This window comes from Lepisma saccharinum, chromosome 5 (genome assembly GCF_977018435.1).
Source record: "Lepisma saccharinum chromosome 5, izLepSacc3.1, whole genome shotgun sequence".
Lineage (NCBI taxonomy): Eukaryota > Metazoa > Arthropoda > Insecta > Zygentoma > Lepismatidae > Lepisma > Lepisma saccharinum.
Window position 1 is genome coordinate 51606736 of NC_139233.1, and position 20148 is coordinate 51626883.

The 20148-nt window shown below is 38.1% G+C and overlaps 1 protein-coding gene across 2 annotated transcripts in view; it reads left to right on the forward strand.

Moving 5' to 3' along the window:
• Positions 1-20148, forward strand: part of LOC145988365 (methyl farnesoate epoxidase-like) — an 80012-nt gene that overhangs the window by 36856 nt on the left and 23008 nt on the right. For both annotated transcript variants that reach the window (XM_083123243.1, XM_083123244.1), the window contains exon 4: positions 19639-20060. In XM_083123243.1, the coding sequence (XP_082979369.1) occupies positions 19639-20060 (422 nt within the window). The remainder of the gene's footprint in view (positions 1-19638; positions 20061-20148) is intronic.

A 20148-nucleotide genomic window follows, 5' to 3' on the forward strand; every position in this document is an offset into this window, starting at 1 on the left:
CCTTACACCTCTGAAGATACCCGTGCATGCTCATTGTAGCACTCTTTTCCATAACATTCACAACGTTGACATGAGGGGAACATTGCAGATGTGCAAGAGCATCCAAATCATTTAGTGCATTTGCAACATGTTATGCTAATAATTCATTGAGAAATGATTTACCAGTTGCCATGATACATAATTATGTTATCTTAAAGTTTCCATGCATTTTCTGGCGAAAAGAAACATTTGGATTGGTATGAAACGTATTTCTCGGAATAAGAGCTTGATAATTGGCTAGTGTTATGTGCAGTCGAAGTCGAAGAACATCTTGGGTAGGAGGAAGTTGTTCCATAAAAACTTCCCACGCTGACTTTTTGTATGTCCTCTAATATGACGTAGGGGAAGGAAGTGTTAAGTGCCCACTCTAAGCTTTGATGAATTCTTATCATACCTTTTTAATCAGCAAAGTTATAGAAACATAGACCAATAGCAAGTATAATAACTTTACTTCCAATTTCTATTTTATTATTTTTAATTCTTGTTGTTTAGAAATGTACATGTTACTTTTTTTAAGAAAAAGTACGAAGTGGCCACTTTGCCCGCCTAGGTTGGGTAAAGTGGCCAGCCCCTTCTCATTTTACCTGCATAGGTAAATGAACAAATCACATTGATTCAGAGTGTGTATTTAATCAACACAAGCTGAAGTAATATTAAGAATAAGTATTATGTTTTTTAAGTATTATCTTACGTATGAAATCTTTACAATATAAAGTTAATAGTAATTCGTAATCAATAGTCTATCAATAAAGGATTAGGCGTAGGCCTTATTGCAAAATTCGCACTCAAACTCATCATCTTCTTCGTCACAACCGGCGCACTCTTCATGTGCCCACTTCTTACGTTTTAAACATCTAATCCATCCTTCATTGCCTTTCGAGTCTGTCTGTTTCGTGGCCACTTTGCCCGGAATGAGGTCATTACTAAAACTGTGGTCTAGCGTTTTCAATCACACATCACTTAAAAGGTTATTTCACGTTGATCAAACAGCACAAGAGCATATAATTATAACACTTACTATTATTTAGCTATAATCAACAATTGTACCACTTAGCTAAAATCAGACTTGCGAAAACACAATAAAATGAGTTCACATCTACAAAAGTGCAGCGTCCCGCTTCAAAGTCACAGACAGCACTGACAGCATCCGTGGCGACTGTTTCGCCCGGCTCCCGCGTGGCGGAAGCGCTATACAGTGAAGAAAACTCACATGGCAACTTTGCCCGCACTGGCCACTTTACCCTTCCTTCCCCTACAGTATCACACAATCAATCAAGAAGCTGTGGAATCCTAATAATAACATAACCTGTGGCACAACATCCTGTGAGGGCCAGGGTCTACCCACAGACTGTCGACCGCACTCCCACCTGCCGAGGTGGGACATCCAACCAGATACGGAGTGCATTGTGGTAAACACGACGAATCCCAGTCGTTGTTGCAAGTTTCCATGACCGCATTACGCTACTCATTTGTAGCTCCCCAATTTCCTTACGATGGTGGGTGGCCACCGATCCCATATACAGGCCGAAATCTCAGGAGAAAAGTTGTTACGCTTCTCCCAGAAGAATCGCACATACACGCATCTCGTAGCCGGAGCCCAAATTATGACGCCTTAGACCGCACGGCCACTGTACGGGAGAGAATCCTAATATGACTGATATTTGTCAGACAGATCTGCTGCAATCGATTATACTTTAGTATTGCTCCTTTTCAACGATACTCCAAGAGCTAGATTATACATGAGAAGATCAGTCAAGACATCGGTAATGTCACAAGAGAAAACTTCCCGTGAAGTATTATTCTTGTGTCTGCGTTTTATTGTTACGAATGAAGTCCATCAATGCTTACTTCTTGGAGGAGAATTCAGCCTCTCCTACTAAAAACCATACAACCGTTACTCTTTGGTCGATTCTGAGTCATTTTCATGATATTCCAATAGTTTCCTCAGCTCAGAAATTTGCAAGACAACCGATCCCATAAACAGGCCGAAAGTGGCAAGTGCCATGAAATTGGACCAGGATTAAGGAAGAAGAGTTGGCCTGCTGCTTATAATTCTGCGAATAGATGTAGCTCTGCTGTCCAATAAGTATAGGGTAACTTTATATTCTCGAAAGTCTTTGGGTTAAAGTTTGGTATTTTGTCATCGTAAACTAGCATCAGCAATACGGCCAAGAATAAGCTATAACATGATATTGATGAATTTTCGGCCTTTGCTCGGCGCCTTGATCATTGTAAAATTTGGGCAAGTGTTTTTTGAGTGAAATTGAATTGCCGATGATGGTTTCCAGAGGTAGTTCTTCCATTCAGAGAGAAAAATAGGTTTCAATTTTATTTATTTCTCTATTTAGTATACACTTCTTTTATATCATCGTAAAACGGACCTTTAGTATCTTATGAAACAATATACGAGGTACCTCCAACCAAGAACCTATCACGTGTCTTGTTCTTATAATGAACGACCGAATTGGTAACTTTACTTTCTGATGATCCTCGCACATCATTTTGAAATAATATCATCTCAAAAACTGTAAATCGTTACTAATGAAACATGTATTCAAATGTACATGAAGGTTATGTGTCTTCTTCGTTATATCTTGGTAAACTGAACTGGAGAGTCTGACATGCCAGGTTTAAAAATCTGCGGTATAATACAAAACCGACAAATATGTTTTGATTCATAACTTGGGAACTAAGAAAGATAACTTCCTCAAACAACTTGCAACATAATCATGAGAAACTGTACTTTACTTTTTATTACAACCATATTTTCGATCTGATTGATATTTACAATGTTATGAAACATAATACAATTTTGAGAGCAAGAAAAATATTTATCTTTGAAAGTGTTTTGTTTCTATATTCAACGGGTAAAAATAAAACTTAAGATTAATGGTAATTTTACACTTCGTTGGAGTTCTCTCTTTTTAATGACACCAGTTTTGCAAGTCTGTGTAGCATAGTAACGTTTCTGTCATGAGAAACAGCAAGCTAAGTGTATTTGACCTTCCGCCATTTTCAATCCAATATGGCGGCCAATGTCCCAGGTTGCGAAGTTGGCAACATCACTTTCTTAACTCTCCATGATTACCTCTTTCAGAAAAATAGTGTTGCCGCTTGTGGCGGTGACGTTCCTACGAAGTTCATTTCTAGGCACATTTTCGAAGAAAAGTCGCCTTACTAAATGGAGTGAAAGATAATTTATATATTGACTAAAGTCCTGAGAATGTCGCATGTTTATGTTGCATATCATTCTTATACAATTACATTGATAATTCAATAAAACGTGCACTGATATATATAGAATAAAATAATTATTATTATTTTCTCGAGAAACTAACCACATTTGTAAATGAAGTCATTTATAAAATAAGATACGTACTTGTTTTTTTGTGTGTTTTTTTGGCATAATTATTGATTCATTGTAAAAATTGTGTTAGAAAAAACGCACTTTTGAAATCATTAGGAACAGACAAGAAGTCATGTCCTGTTGTAATTTCAGACTCTGTAGCCATGTTGTGAAAAGATTTTACTATACGCTATATTAAGATTGCAAATACTTTCTGCTCTCTCTCTCTCTCTCTCTCTCTCTCTCTCTTTCTCTATCTCTCCATGGGTAGACGGAGACAGGAAAGCGACGTGAAATAAGAATCTCAGGAAAAAAATGTATCCCCTGCTTTTTTTATGGACAAGCCACTAAGCGGAAGTAAGATTTCTCATGATGTTCAATTCTCACGATTGTTGTGGGATTTTCGTGCATGTCCAGTATACAGCGTGAGAATTTGATGAAAGCGCGTGTCAAAGATTGAAAAAATAACACACATGTCCTTTTGTAAAAAGGGGGGGGGGCTCCACAAGGCTCCACAAGGACGGCTCAAGATTAATCACTGCATATTTGTCTTCTTTCCTCATTTCTTCTTAGCGCCACTCGCTAGATGCAACCAGTTATTTGTAAATCTCTTACAAGTAATAGTTACTTTTTCCAGTAATTGCAGTTCATTACTTTTTAATAACTGTAATGCAACATATGTGCGTTACATGTGTGTCTTTCGGGGGGACAAGAGGATCTTTTTTTCATGTAGAACGACATTTCCTCCTCAAACTGCTTCATTTGAAGCTATTCTCTATACCAGTCTTTCTTGTGATTATCGGTATTATCTAATAATTAACGCAAATTTATGTAATCGAAATGAAATGAAATGTGTGAAATATATAACTTTAGTCTGTCATTCATTTTCCAGGGGACAACGTTCCTACTCTTGCACTCCTCCAGGCGCCCATGACTTAGCAATTTTTCCGTTGCTTTAGTTGAATTCATTGGTTCTCTTAGGTCAAGGATGGTCAAGGGAGTTACTTCAGGTCTCTAGATTTCAAGAAAAAAATCTGTTTAGCTCTCTGGTTTTCATTCTCATCCCAGTTTTAGTCAAAGGCGTACTGTCGCACAGTACTGGGAAAATTAAGAATTTTTGACGATATTTACAGGCAAAGTAAAAATGTAAGCCCATCCACTGTAAGAACAAAGTTTATGTAAACAATACCGAGTGACATCTGAGACACAGTTCTTTTCCCAATTGTTTTACCGATGAATGTATTTGTCATAGCTGTACACATGGGCGTATTTAAGGGGGCTTCAACAGGTCCAACCCCCCCCCCCCCTTCCTTTGGTTCAGAAAACTTACCAGATTACATGTTCTATCCGCTATGCGCAGAGACTTGTTCGTAAAAATTTCTTCAGACTTATTTTGTTCTCATAAATTACAAGCGCATAGAACGGGATACGGATGGGAAAGAATTGCACATACCAGATGGGACTGCAAACCAAATGTCTGCAATTTCCTGATAGTTTCAGAATTTCTCTGGGAAATACTGAGCAAACTCCTGACATTTCACAAATTCTATAATGACATATGTAATTTCTGCCCGAAGCAGCTGCTTGTGAACTTATAGCACGAATATTACAATTTCATTAGAAGTTCCCGATATAGTTTGTTATCATTCAAGATTTAAGTAGTGAAACCTACACATTTTTATCAACATAAAACTAGATTCCAATATTAATATTTCTTGTATTCATAACTTAGATATGGTACATAACTTTTACAAACTGTTTACTATATTCGATAGTCATTTGTTTCATTTTGAACACGTACGTTCATAAATTCACATTACAAACTCATCATAACTCAACATAACACAACACGTACGTTCATAAATTCACATTACAAACTCATCATAACTCAACATAACACAACATTGTAACTATTGTGCTTGTCACAATATAATCCCCTCTCTTAGGAAACATTTTCTGCGTGAGACAATTATTCAATATACATTAAATTGTCGAACAAGAAGAAAATTTACAATAAAAGGGGCATATTACAAACTGCTTTCTACAAACACTAACGCAATACAAATATTTGCGTTCAAGCATGCCATTCATACATAATTCAGGCAATTTTCTTTGTCATATTCTCTTTATACAAAGAAGCAAAATTTATGACTTTCATAACTATACACAAATATTTAATTGAGAACACAGAAAATAAACACAGCATTATACACAAAAATCATTTGGGTTACACATTTTTTGCATTCATTAGCTCTCTTCTCTCTTCTTCTGGACAATTGAAAAGTTTTGAGCCTTTACCTTAGTTTGCCTAGGTTTATCAGAAAACAATGTTCTGAAACTTAACAATAACTTAAAAAATAAATCATACATTTCATCAGTAGCAATCAACAAACTATTATCAGCTAAAGAAGCTTTAAGATCGGTTTCTGATGCTAAGTAGTTTTCATCCTCTTCTTCCTCAGAATTCTTAGCAAATGTTACAGTTACTTTGAAGAGAACATGAAGGAAATATGTCAGTCGTTTCTAAAACATAATTAGATTGAACTCAATTATCACTTGATAATGTGATATTTTGCTTCTTGAAATCACTTATTGCTCCGAAGCGCCAGATAAATGGCAATCCTAATATTACTTCAGCATGTAACTGCTTAATAACATATAACTCTATATGAAAGTGCTCTGAAGCTATTATTAAACTAATATTCGTAGAACCAATAACTCTAAATCTTTTGTCACCAGCAAAAGAAAATAATTTAACATTATCCACTGAATCTAATCTAGCAGTAGGAATAACAGTTTTCAATTTTAACCAAGTTGCATAATCCATTAAATTTGCTTGACTCCCACAATCAATAATACAGTTAATGGTTAAATCACAAATTTGACCTGGCAACACAATAACTCTTCTGTTTGAAACAAGAACACCGTCATCGTCCATTGCCCATTCTGGTTCAGCTTCATACCAATCGAGTACAAAGTTTATAGTAAGAACTTCCTTTTCCGAATGGTTGGGAACAATAGATGTGTTGCTCTGAAAATTGACATTATCTTCAATTGATGTTGGAGTATAGTGATGAATATGCTCCTTGTAATTAACTGGACAGAGGAACCGGAGCTCATTACTCTGCCTTACATGTTTAAGGATGAGTGTTCACTTGTATTAGCAGTCGTTCCTGTTAAATTGCGCACTCCACACTACTCGAAGGTACTAGACTTTGGGTCACGTTACTGCTAGTCCCGGGTTGTGGTAACAAATTGGAATTATTACCATACCATAAAGAGTTATTCGCTGGATATATACTTGGCTGAGTTACTGTAGAACTGCAAGAAGTAAATTGTGTAGTCCAGGGAGAGAATATCCACGGTTGAGTAGGATATTGCACCATGGAATTTAAATTATTTGCATTCCACTGAGGTAAAGGTACAGATGGATTCACCTGCATACTTTGCGAAGGCCTTAATCACGGTTCAGCTAAAGAAGGTTGAGATTGTTGTTTAGATTGTTCAGTGTTGCTTCGTACTGTGTTCCAATTACATTTACCCCGTTGGTTCCTTACTGGACGTTTATTATAACCACTTTGTGTATTTGGTTGAACACTATTCGGAGATGAAAAGCCTTCATCCGTTTGTAAAGTATTTTGGATCTGTTGATTTGAGCATGGATTTGATTGCTGAACGTTGCTAGAAATTCTGCCTGCACCACCAGTTGTTGTAGGTTCGGTATTTTGGGAATATGCAAAATTTCTGGTCTTACGAAAATCTGTCGTTTTGACAGAAACTTGTCCAACATTGAATGATTGTTTGGATTTGTTGTTCAGAAATTTGGTTGTCTTATTTCTTCTCATAAATTCTTCCTGGTCCTCTGGAACTCTAAAAGATTTGTTTTTTCACGAATGAACCAAATCAATTCTGTCTAAAATAGATATCAGTCTGTCCATACTTGGTATGTCATGACATGACACATATTCTGACACATTTCTCGGTATTTGCCGTAGCACTAACTGAATCATATCAGATTCGGATGGGTCTTCTTCCAAATTTGAATAGGCAGAATAGAGTTTCAATGCAAAAGTAGCTAAGTTTTCATCAACATTAGGATCATATTTTCTTGTTCGTAGAGATGCCAATTGTGCTTGTACTACTTGTTCAGAAGCATAATGATGCAAAAACTTTCCTACGAAATCCTGAAAACATGAAAATCTCTTCTTATGAGAATTATACCATAACAATGCCTTACCGTAAAAACACTTATACATACACTATTCAGCCTGTATTCCTCCGGAACTCCCATTAGATTGAATGTTGAAACTAACTGATCAATATAATCTCTAGGACTTTGTTTCTCTAAATTTCCCCCGAACTTTGGGAGTAGGTTCAAGTCACTCACTTTTAATATGCGTTGCATAGTCTCTTTACAACCAGTTACTATTGCTTGTAAAGGACGCTTATTCAACGAAGTCATCGAATTCTGAAGACGAGGTGTCATTGGGTCAAACGGTACTGTAGTTACTACTGTGCTATCCTGATTATTCGTACTTATAGAGTGTACATTACTTCTGGCAGTACCAAAACCTGTGCCGCGTTTATATGTAGCATTGATTCGTTCAGAATTATTGTCTAACACACAACTATTTCTGCAAACTGTTAATGGGCAGGAATTGGTATGAATGCTACAGTTAATAGAATCCGTAGTCTTAGCATTTGTTGAACAGCCCGGGGAAAAAGCATGGACATTGCTAGTACAATTGTCAGGCGAGTTATGAACAGAACCGGGGTTAAATTGCCCTTGTAATGAATTATCACAACCACATATATCTCGTGTGACATATGAATTAGTGAAAGAAGCATTTGCACAGTGTTTACAATTAACATTATTGATGGCCTGATAACGCTCCTTAACTAATCTGCTTCTCTTTGTTCTCTTGCCCTTGTACATTTGCTTTACATGCGTAGTATTCGAATCTTCACTCCCAAAATCTGTTACATCTGTATCAGATGAAATTGCGTTTGTATTTTTGCCTTTAAAAGAAACAAATTTCTTCTTTCTCTTAACATGCTTTCTAGTTAAAGCTGTTATTGGAGTAGTTTGTGCAGTTTGAGAATTTACATCGACTTGATTGGCTTCAGACACGTCAGATATTTTATCAACGGTTGGTGCTTTATCATTCTCAGAAGCTAACACTTTTGTACTACTAATGTGCCCTATTTTAGTTTTAATATCACCAATCTCGTCTTCTAAGTGAGAAATACATACTTGTTGTTCATTTAGTGTAATTTTAACAGCACTTATATTGCAGACTTGTTCTTCCGCTTGTGTCGTTAGTTCGACGAGATGTTCCTGATGAGAAGACGTCTTTGCAATAAGTGATTCTACAGGGTGACAATTAATTAATGACCACATTCATTTCGAGTATATTTTTTTGTGTGTTAAACTTGCAGCTACATAAGTAAAGGAGTAGGTAGTATGGTATATGAAATTACAGGAAAATAACAAACCCTGCTTATTTTTTGAAAATAACAGACTTGAGGTACCCTCCATTGAATCGTATGCATTCCTGAATACGAACAAACACATGATCCATAACTTTTGAAAGTGTTTCACATGATATCAAGTCAATTTCATTTCTTATGGCTCTTTTCAAGTCCAGTAAGTTGTTTGGTTTCGTGGCATAGACTTTAGACTTTAAGTACCCCCATAAAAAAAATCTGGAGCAGTTAAGTCCGGGGAACGAGGAGGCAAGTCAAAGTCACCAAACCTCGAAATCACATGATTGGGAAATTTCTGTTGCAATAATTGCATTGTTTCACGACTAGTGTGGCTTGTTGCACCGTCTTGTTGAAAAAACATGTCCTCAAAATTGGGGTTTCGACGCTGTAACTCAGGGGGAAAAAATGCTCTTAACATTTGTCTGTAACGGTCACCGTTAACAGTTACAGTAACACCATTTGCGTTTTCAAAAAAATATGGACCTATGAGCCATGATCTCGATAATGCACACCATACAGTAACTTTTGCACTATGTGTAGAACGTTCGTGGATTTCATTAGGGTTTTCTCCAGTCCATATTCTCACATTCTGCTTATTCACATAACCGGATAACTGAAAATGAGCTTCATCGGTCATTATGAGCCTCTCTCCAAAATTAGGATTAGTGTTATGTCCAATCATTGTGTTGCAAAGCGCTAAACGTTTTTGAAAATCAGTCTGTTTCAACTGATGGGATACCTGAAGTTTGTACGGAAACAAGTGCAAATCGTTTCTCAGGATTTTGCGCACTGTTTCTCTATTGACACCAACTTCTTGTGACAACCTTCTTGCAGATTTCTTTGGGCTGTTTGTGATTGCAACTCTCACCCTTTCAATTGTTTCTTCATTGCGCACAGATCTCCGCCTACCAGTACGTTTAGCATCAGTTACACTGCCGCTGTTTCTATGGGATGCAACATATCGCAGAATTGATTTTCTCGAAGGACATGCACGCCCGCCAAACCTTGCACGGAACCTTCTTTGAGCAGTGGTCACCGAGTAATTGCTAGCGAAATAAAATTCCACTATTGCTGCTCGCTGTTGTGCACTCCACCTTTCCATGTTACACCACTTAATTTTGCAAAGGTCGATCTTTATATTCATCTAAAATGAAAAATAAAAACCAAATTAGTACCACAAAACTTACAATATAAATGTGGTCATTAATTAATTGTCACCCTGTATATTAGACTGCACACCACTTAATTCCTCTTTAACATCATTTTTAAGGGCGTTAGTATTTATTTTGCAAGCATCAGCCACCTGTTTTATTTCTTCTCGGAGTTCAGCGCGAAAAGTAACAAGAGACTGATTGAAACTTTCTGAAAGATTCGCTGTTATTAACTCCTGACTTTCAGAAAACTTTTTCATTTGATCAGTGAGTTGCTGTTTCATCTGATCTTGGCTGTCTGCAAGCTGCTGTTTCATCTGCGCTTGGCTGTCTGTAAGCTGCTGTTTCATCTGCGCTTGGCTATTAGGGTGATGACTTTTTTACAACCTCATTTGCCTGTATCATAATTTGATGAGCTTTCATTAAAGATTAGATAACATCTTACTTTCAAGGTGATTAGATAAAAAAACCTCACGCACAAAATGATTTAAAAAAAATTATTTATCAATTTTTTTTTGCCCATTTTTTGAAGTCACTGTAAGCAGATATAAAATTGAACACAAGCTTTAGAGTCACATATATACAACATTATATAGGGTCATCAAACACACAAGGAAGTCAATTATTCACGATAATGTCACTGGACAGGATGAATCTCAGTGGGAGGTTGTCCTTGTTGCGGCAGGAGTCGTGCAAGTCTTGCATAACTTTGATCGCACGCTCACAGCACTGGTTGCTGCGGGCAATGTTGATTGGAGATTAATCTGTTTTCCAGTGGGTTTTCAAGCATTTGAGACCTGTTGGGTAGTCATTCAGAACTGCAGATAGTTCATCAAAATCTTCAGCGCGGAACAATTGACTGCTGAACCAATGGTCAGCCCATGAGTAGGAAATGAATGAACAAATTTGACGCAGCCTGTTCCGGGTTTCAGGCATCAGAATAAAACGCAAGAAGGGCTAGAATGGCACGAGAGTTCCATCGTGCATTGCTGATGTTTGGGATCTGTTGAAACTTCATGAAGGGGATCTCATTCCTGTCAGTGAAGTGACGGAAGACACGAGTGAGGTGGTATAGAAACTTCATGTCGTCTCTCCAGCCGCCTGTTTCCTTTATCTCAGTTTTACCGTTGCTGAAGGCTGCTTTCAATTTATCATAATTGCTCATCAAATCCTGCACAAAGAAGTACTCGATGTTTGGTGATTTAGTCGAACCTTGGAGCTCATCGTCCATGACAACGCGAAGAACGCGATCCAGCACATGGTGCTGGCAACTGATGAACTTGGGTTTGGGGTGACCTTTCTCTTCGAACATTTGCTGCAGCCGAACAACAACGCCTTTCTTCTTGCCGGTATTCACGCTTGTTGTGTCGGCAACAATCATCACAATTGATCCCCACAGGTTGAACTCCTCTAACACATCCTGGAGTCCTTCTGCGATCGTTTGAGCTTTCCCATCTTTCAATTTGAGTACAGGCAACTTAATTTCTTTTGCTTCATTCTTAAGGACCACGGCCTGATATTCAAAGCCATCAATGTGTTTGCCGTCAAAGTGTATGCTCCACTTCTCCAGATGAAGCGTGCTCACCAAGTGCTTCTTCGTCTGAGCAGCTCTCGCGTAGATAGCCTTGTGGATTGCTGACTGACATGGGGTTGGGATTTCAATGCCCTCACCAGAAAGCTGGCGGCACACCTTTGCTGCTCCGTGGGACGACAGCTTTGAGCTTGTAACAAGGCGTCTTGCAATGCCTGTTGGGTTATGCTTCCTTGTGCTCGTTGATGCTTCATTCTCATCCTCCCAAGGACTGTCTTTGCTGTTGTCGGATGAGTCCGTGTAACTGTCGGAACAATCAGGTGGCGCTGAGCTTGTAAGTGTTGACACAGTGGCTTCCATTGCCTTCTTTCGCTTGGATGGGTGGATGGTCTTTGCACTAGCACGTTTGCAACTGGAATAACCAACCTGGCCCTTGCTCTCAATTTGCAGTTTGTAGAGGTTTTCATCCTCTTTGCACATCCATTCGCCTTTCACCTTGGTCACGTCAAACAGTTCATTCAATGAATGAAAGTTTTGTTTCTTTCTGCATCGCTCATAGTCTTTCAGAAGGTTCGCTAGTTTTGCACAAATGGCTTGATCAGATACATGCGGGAAGTTCAATGTTTTGCTCCATAGGGCTTTAAGCTCCACAGAAATTAGACCGATCCTCTCTCTCCGTTCTTTGGCAGTGGATTCAAGAAATTTGAAGAGTCCAATGACGTGGCTTTTCAGGGGCATGCGACTCCGTTCACTCAAGGGTGCTTCATAAATTGCCACGTTGCCTCTTCTTGATGGCGCTTGAAACTGGACTAAGTTCTTTGTCCAGGTTTGCTTGTTCTTCTCCGTGTTAGAAGAGCTCTTCTTGAACATGTTGTCTTCTACTCAGCAACTGAAATAGAACAGGCCTTAACGTAAATATTAAATATGTAACAAATTAAAGAAACTGTTATTGAGTTTCCATATATTTTATTTAAAAACAAGCAAAAAACAATTATAGAAAATAAAAAAAGACAGACACTAATAATATATTAGATGCTCAATTATAATTAGCGAGAGAGTTCAATGTAGCTCACCAAATAATACAAGGATTTATTTATAATATACTCTGGATAATGCGCAATTGCGCATTGCGCAATAGTTATAATAAGGCAATAATACTGTTGGCACCAAATTAATCTAATTAAAACTCAACTACCCGCTTTGAACACCTTGCTTATATAGCAGTTTATACCACACTGCGAAACAGCTGAAGAAAATGTTGATACTGTACAGAAGCTTCCCGAGTAATTACGTCACCGTGACGTCTCAGTCCGGCCGGACGGCGCACAGCGTTCTATGATTTTCTGGAATATTTCATATAATTCTCTGGTGCATAAATTATTGCACAACTCCGTTTGCTGAATTATATTATATATAAATATTGTTAATACAATTTTATGAAATGGTAAAATGGAATACATAAAATTTAAAAATGGTTTGTGCGTGACCTTTTTCAATATTTCAATGGAATATACCTCACTTTAGTCATTAATGGGCAAAAGTTCATCCATTTGTGCTACAGGAAATAATTTTTGAGAAAAAAAATGAAAAAGTCATCACCCTATTGGCTATATGTAAGCTGCTTCATCTGCGCTTGGCTGTCTGTAAGCTGCTGTTTCATCTGCACTTGGCTGTCTGTAGGTTGCTGTTTCATCTGCACTTGGCTGTCTGTGAGCTGTTTCATCTGCGCTTGGCTGTCTGTAAGCTGCTGTTTCATCTGCTCTTGATTTTCTGTAAACTGCAACCGAACGTCATCCATTTTATGAATTATTGTCTCCAATAATGCATTAAAATTAGTATCTTTATTGTGTTCAGCCCCATGCTGGCCAAACATCGGATCGCATACTTTGCACAAGTACTGTTCAAATGTATCAGAATTACTGGAATGTAACGCTGCTAACTGTAGACATTTATAGTGATATAACTTTCCACAGTTGCGACACTTAGCATTCTTATCTGGATCCTTACAACAACCCAAATTTTCAATATTGATTTCCTCATTGTCAGAAATCAAGCTTTCACCATTCGTGTGTCCTTTTCGTGTTGATCTTTTCCCTTTATCTGTCATTATTTAACTATATTATTAAGAAAAACGTATAGCTAAACACTTACTAATTCGAATCCTGGAAACTGGGTCGCCAAATTATTGAAACCTACACATTTTTATCAACATAAAACTAGATTCCAATATTAATATTTCTTGTATTCATAACTTAGATATGGTACATAACTTTTACAAACTGTTTACTATATTCGATAGTCATTTGTTTCATTTTGAACACGTACGTTCATAAATTCACATTACAAACTCATCATAACTCAACATAACACAACATTGTAACTATTGTGCTTGTCACAGTAGTCTACTCCTCAGGTTCTAATTTTTTGATAATTTGAAAATTCCCAACTGTTTGATAATCCCGAAAGTCGATAAACAACTTTCTTGACTCTAGATCGGAATGGGAAACTTGTCCCTATTGGATTGATTGATTTGTTGTTTTTAAGTCAACTTCATGCACAATAAGGCTAATCGGGACTGGACCTACAGTTTAAAGTTGGATCCGAACCATTTGTCCTTCCATCGAACCCGGGACCTCTTGTTTACAAGGTGACGATACTACTACTGCGCCATCGGGGAGGTCCTGTCCCTATTGGAGATTGTAACTGCATCTGGGTTAGCTTCAGCTACTCGTATTAGTACTTCTACTCTCTCTGGGTTGAGTGGGTGTGAATTTAGAAAAAAAAATAGTTGGTGAAGAATATGATGGTGCTGATGTAATGGGTGGTATAATTAAGGGGTGAGATAGATAGATAATTTCAGAGAAGTGTCCAAAACCAATTTTTGTACATTCTTACAGCACATATTTTAATCCTGGCTATTGCCCATTCCTGTGGAATTCTTTCCCCTCGAGTCTTATCAAAGGAGCAGCCCTCCGTGGTTAGCACATCGTGGGTCACGGTTCGTGGGTCCAATATGAAATGCCTATTCCTCATTCATTGGAACAGTGTGTCAAAATGCTGTATGGCCTGGTTGATATTTTTTTACATTTTCAAATTTGAATGAAAAATGTGGCAATCAGTAATTAAAAAGACATGTCCAGGGTCTGCATTGTAGGCAGTAGAAAATGAGACAAGCTCTTGTCAACAAATATGCACAAATTGTTAGTGATCTTGGCTACACTGACAGTTTCATCTTCAACACCCGAGAAGATGTGTCTACCTTTTAGGAGGTTCAAATTATGTCCTCGCAAATTCAACGGGAGATCCTCGACTAATGGACTCTGCACGTTAAGTGTACACACATATGAATATTAAAATAACACCGCTGATGTTATTTTCAATTTTGTAGCAAGAAGGAAAAGACTAATTCTAACATTGTAATTCTCTTTTAAGGAGAAGCTGGGATTAGCTTTTTCAAAAAGATTTTCTGCTCATTTTATGTAGGGTGGCAGAGTGCATTTTGATAGCCAGATCGTACCTAGGGACGCTATACGTCCCGAATTTTCAGGGACAATCCCGGAATGGTATCATTTGTCCCGGTGTTCCGAATAGTTTCTTCGGGATGCACAAATATCATGCAATTGGGTGAGAAAGAAGAAATTGTTAAGACTATACTTTCCTGGACTGTTTTTTATATTTAAATGCGTGGACGTAATTTTAAAATGCTCATTTTACAAAACAATCTAACTCTGCATTGAACCATTCCCTCTCCATAATACAAGAGTTAACGAGATACAGACGGTACTGCAAACCAGTGGCGGCTCGTGGTTCGGAATGTTGGTGGTTGCAGCGAATATATAGCACAATATTTATATATAATTTTAACTTTATATATTTATAATGTAATTATATATATTTATAATTTTATATGTATTTATATTCGGGCTGCGCCGATGTCGATGTATCGGTATCGGAAAGTATTGGTTGTATTTTGTTCTCGATACTTTTCGGGCGTTTTGGTCTTTCGCAGGATCCGCAAAATGCCACGTGACATTTTTGAGGATAATAATTAATAATTTTCATGCAAATTTTGAAGTTCCATATATTCGGCAACAATATTGAGCAGAATTGTTTTTTTGTGTGTGTTACGTAAGAAGTACTTTAATGTTCTGATTCAACTGTTGAATATTTTGAAGGAAACTCTGATAAGTCGATGCTTCTAATTGGCCTGGAATATTCACCCAATAATATTAATCAGTATTTTGAACAATTTTTAACTGTTCCAATTTTCAAGCATTGGTGCCGGTTGGTAACGGTTGGAACACAACAACAGTCCACAAAATATCGAAACTATGACAATAGACAATTAGTCCAGCGTCCACGCCACAAATCAGGGAAAATAACTAGCACTCCATCTATATACGATAAGTTATATTTGAAACATTTTTTTGGATTGGTGATTGGTGGTAAGGTTAGTAAATTATTTTAAAATTCTCCCCAGAGGAAAATTTTTATCCTCGCCTAACATGGACATTTTGTCTGTTGCTCTACGACACGGGACAGTAACACTTTGCCTACTGTTCGCACGCTGTTGCTCTCTAACGGCGTAAAAAAGAACAAGCATCCCAGGGTTTCCTGCCGGTCCGTCGTGAAGTCTTCTTCCCTGCCTGTGGGTGACCTTGGTTAGTTGCACAGTCTCTGCAACGACGAGTCGGCTTAGACACGAGGATAGGAAGAACGGTGTTGAGTTCCGGGTTCTTTCAGTTCTTCGGTGATCCAGGAAATGGGGTTAAGAATAAGACAGAAGTTCCAACACAAACAAAAGTGTATAATTCACGAACACAATAACAGAATTAGTACAACAACTTACATAATGGTATAGAAACAAGAAGTCTCGTCACGCAGGACGGCTATGACTTTGAGGCATACATGACAGAAGCTAATCACAGTCTGATGACAAACAACACTTAATAACCAGGTCTGGCGTTCACTGCTGATGCAGATCAAGTCCGGCGTATAAGTTCAATCGGTATACGACAAACGGCGTTGAACTTCGCTCCAATACTCCTCGCTGTAGAGATCAGGCCGTGAGGCTGTTGCTTCGGCGCTGCAACGTCGACCTGTACTTCTACTCATATACTGTGAAATCCTGCAGGTTGCTTTCTTCTTTTTAACGGATCATAATGGAATTAGCTTTTTTGAAGCAATCAAGGGTAAAATTATTTGTTTGTCCAATATATTTAATAGGAAAACAATGAAAAAGAATACAACAAAAAGCATGAAATTTCATGGTAAAATATCCGGTCGTTGTGCAACACTGCAACAATATCAGAAACCGCCCCTGCTGCAAACATCTTTGACTTCACGATGGCGCCGCCGTCTGCTAGCAGTGCTGAATTTCACGTAAGATTCTCTTCCATTGTATAGTAACCTGCTTGCTACAAGGAGTCAGTGCTTGGGTGCCTATCTGTTCAGTCTGCAGTTTTCAAATAAAGTTTCCACACAGCAGAGGCGCAACCACGATTTTTTGTCTGGGGGGGGGGGGCAAGTACCAGGAAAAACGTACCAATAATAATTATGCTAATAATAATATTATATTGTTATTGTTATTATCGATTTGCTTTATTTTACTTCGCTTATTGTGACACTTTTGGCAAATTTGGAGATGAGTGATGATATGATGAAACATCGATGCCCAAGCCGGGATTCGAACTCGCGACCAACATTATTATTAGTAGTAGTAGTAGAATGAAAGACGTTATTACCCTTGTAAATTATGCAGAAAGGGGGTAGAAGTTGGTGCTATTGCATTTGTGTTCGAACAAACTATTTGAATTATTTTTTCAACACGTTAAATTTCACATTAATAATGGAAAACAAGCACACAAACTATTTTTGAAAGACAGAAAATGCTTGATAAATGCATTCCAAATATAATTCTTTTTTACATTAACATGTATAACTTTCATGCACGATATATGTTTCACATATATGCAACATGGAGCGATGTGGACACTAACTTTTGTGCGTATTCAAAGTTTCATTGATACATAACATGTATTATTTAAATATATTACATAATCAATTCATCTATCTCACAAAAAACCAACAGCAAAAATTCCATAAATTGTCTCTGAAATGTGCACGCTCCCTTTTCTTAAAACAATTGTTCATGGATTTAAAACAAAATCAATTAAGACAAGTCTTATTTCTCTGTCTCGTAATTTAGAATGCATTACAGAGAACAATGCTATAGGGGAACCACAAGGGAAGAAACCTGCGCAGAACCTCATCGCGCTGGAGGATGGGGGAAAGGACAGGGGGAAGGAGCCTTCAGCGCGGATCAGGCCGGGGTTGCCAGACCTTTTGATTTCTCGGGAGAATTCCTTAATAAACTATTGCTATTCGCGATTAAAATTATCCGATATGCCATCTGGTGAGACTTTCAGGAACCACTCCATGTAGGACACTTCGCCGTGTTGAAGCCGTTTAAAGCATGGGGAACATGCGAAAAAGTAGCGTCTACTGTTCAGTTTTTTGCTCTAAATCGTTTTGTGGTTCAGGACAAGTGAAAAGCTTACATGTGTTTTCTACCCCGTGGAATCAACAAAATCAAATGTTTAAATAAAACAGGGAAAGCAGAACTGATTGACAAGACACGCATAACTGAAATGCGGCAAGGAAATTACGAAGAATGCATGAGTCTCTTCACTTTATTTTCCGAAATAATCTTTCGGAAATATGATTTTATTGCCATGAAAGTAAATTTTAAATTGTTCTTTATGAATATAACATTTTTTCGAAAACAATGTATTATGCATGCAATTTGGAACAGATGCAAGTCGATTAAGTGCGAAGATGAAAATAGTATGAGAATTAGTTAATATCCGAAATCATAAAAATATAATTGACATGCTAATGTTGCTGTTTCATTCAGTCAGTCAATTTTCAGTGAAGACTGAAGATAGCCTCAATGAACTTGTTATTGTTATTATTATTATTATTATCCGGTGTTGTTATTAAACTAGCCTGCCTCTTTGGGGAAAAAACTGCAACGGCATGTTTACATTTATTTCCTGCCCAAGCTTTGCAATACAGGTGAATTGCTTTATTTTCAAATAATTTCTGAGAGCCCCAGTTACAACCGAGGTGCAGTGCGTATACATTAGTTTCCTCTGCGTTTTCCGTGTTATTTTTGCCTATCATAATTAAATACTTGTGATCAAGGGGTACCGGGTTCGATACCCGGTGAAGGCAGATGGCACAGTGGTTCGGATCCCACTTTAAACTGTAGGTCCAGTCCCAAATATCCTTTCCGTGCGTAAAGTGAACTTAAAACCACAAATCAATCAATCAATTTTACAGCTTATTTTCGTTTAGATCGTTCGGCGCCTAGCAACGGGTTTGAACTTGATAAAACGAAGAAAAGCAGGGATTGCGAGCGAAGCGAGCAAGAAAATTTTACGAAAAGTGTTTTTATTTGCATAAAATTTGAAGTTGTGGGCGGTGATTGCCCCCTGCAGGTACATTTGGCCCTCAATGTTTGCCCCCCCTTGACCCATAGAACTCATTTCCGATCAAGGTTGGGGGGCAATGTCCTCCTGCCCCCCCTGTGGTTGCGCCACTGGTACACAATTGTGGGATGTAAATGACAATTATCTTGTACATACATACAACTTTATCGGGTCCAGCCCCCCCCCCTCCCTAACATGCTACGGGTCAGTAGTGTCCCGGATTTTCACTTATGAAATATAGGAACCCTAATTGAACCAAAAAAGGAGGGGGGGGTCTTACGTGAGTTATAGTATGTACGCCCATGGCTGTACAGCACAGCTCATAATATAAGGTTCCACAATTTCAACATAACAGCTACGTTTACAGCTATTGCTTTATCACATGCACTATATTCGTACGTTCAAGATTCCTCAGCTGTTATTGGAATAGCCAATAAGATTTCTTCCAAGCCAGATGTGTTTGATTACATTTACTTCGTTCTTCCAGTGGACAAAGAATAGAGCGAGAACTACAAAAAAAAGTCACGAGAGAACCCAGTCCGCCAAATAGGAGAAATATATACCTTGTTTATATTCTGTCTTTTCCTACAGGTATATTGATGAGCAACGGTGAACTGTGGCAACAACAACGCAAGTTCACGGTCCAGCGAATGAGAGATCTTGGTTTTGGAAAACGCACGATGGAAGACTTGCTTGTGGACGAGGCTCTTCATTTTGTAGACAAGTTGAAGCAGATGATTGTTAAAACTGGACATCCAAGCATCAGAATGAATGACGATGTCTTTTCGCTCCCTGTTGTCAACTGTCTCTGGATTCTTATGATAGGTCGCAGGTTCGACTATGGAGATCCCGTCCTGCAAAATCTGTGGCACCTCTTGACCGTAGCCCAGGATGCAACTTTCTCCAGAGCAGCATTGCTTGCCATTTTCCCTGATCTGGGGAAGATGTTTCCAACACTTTCTGGATACAAGCAAGCTTCTGATTTTGTCGAGGCCTTCTGGAGCTTCTTGCAAGTAAGTAATGTGTACTATCGCATTTCAATAGCACCTGTGCAAACATTTGGATGACGTTGTTTCAGACCTTGAGGGACTTCATCTTCTC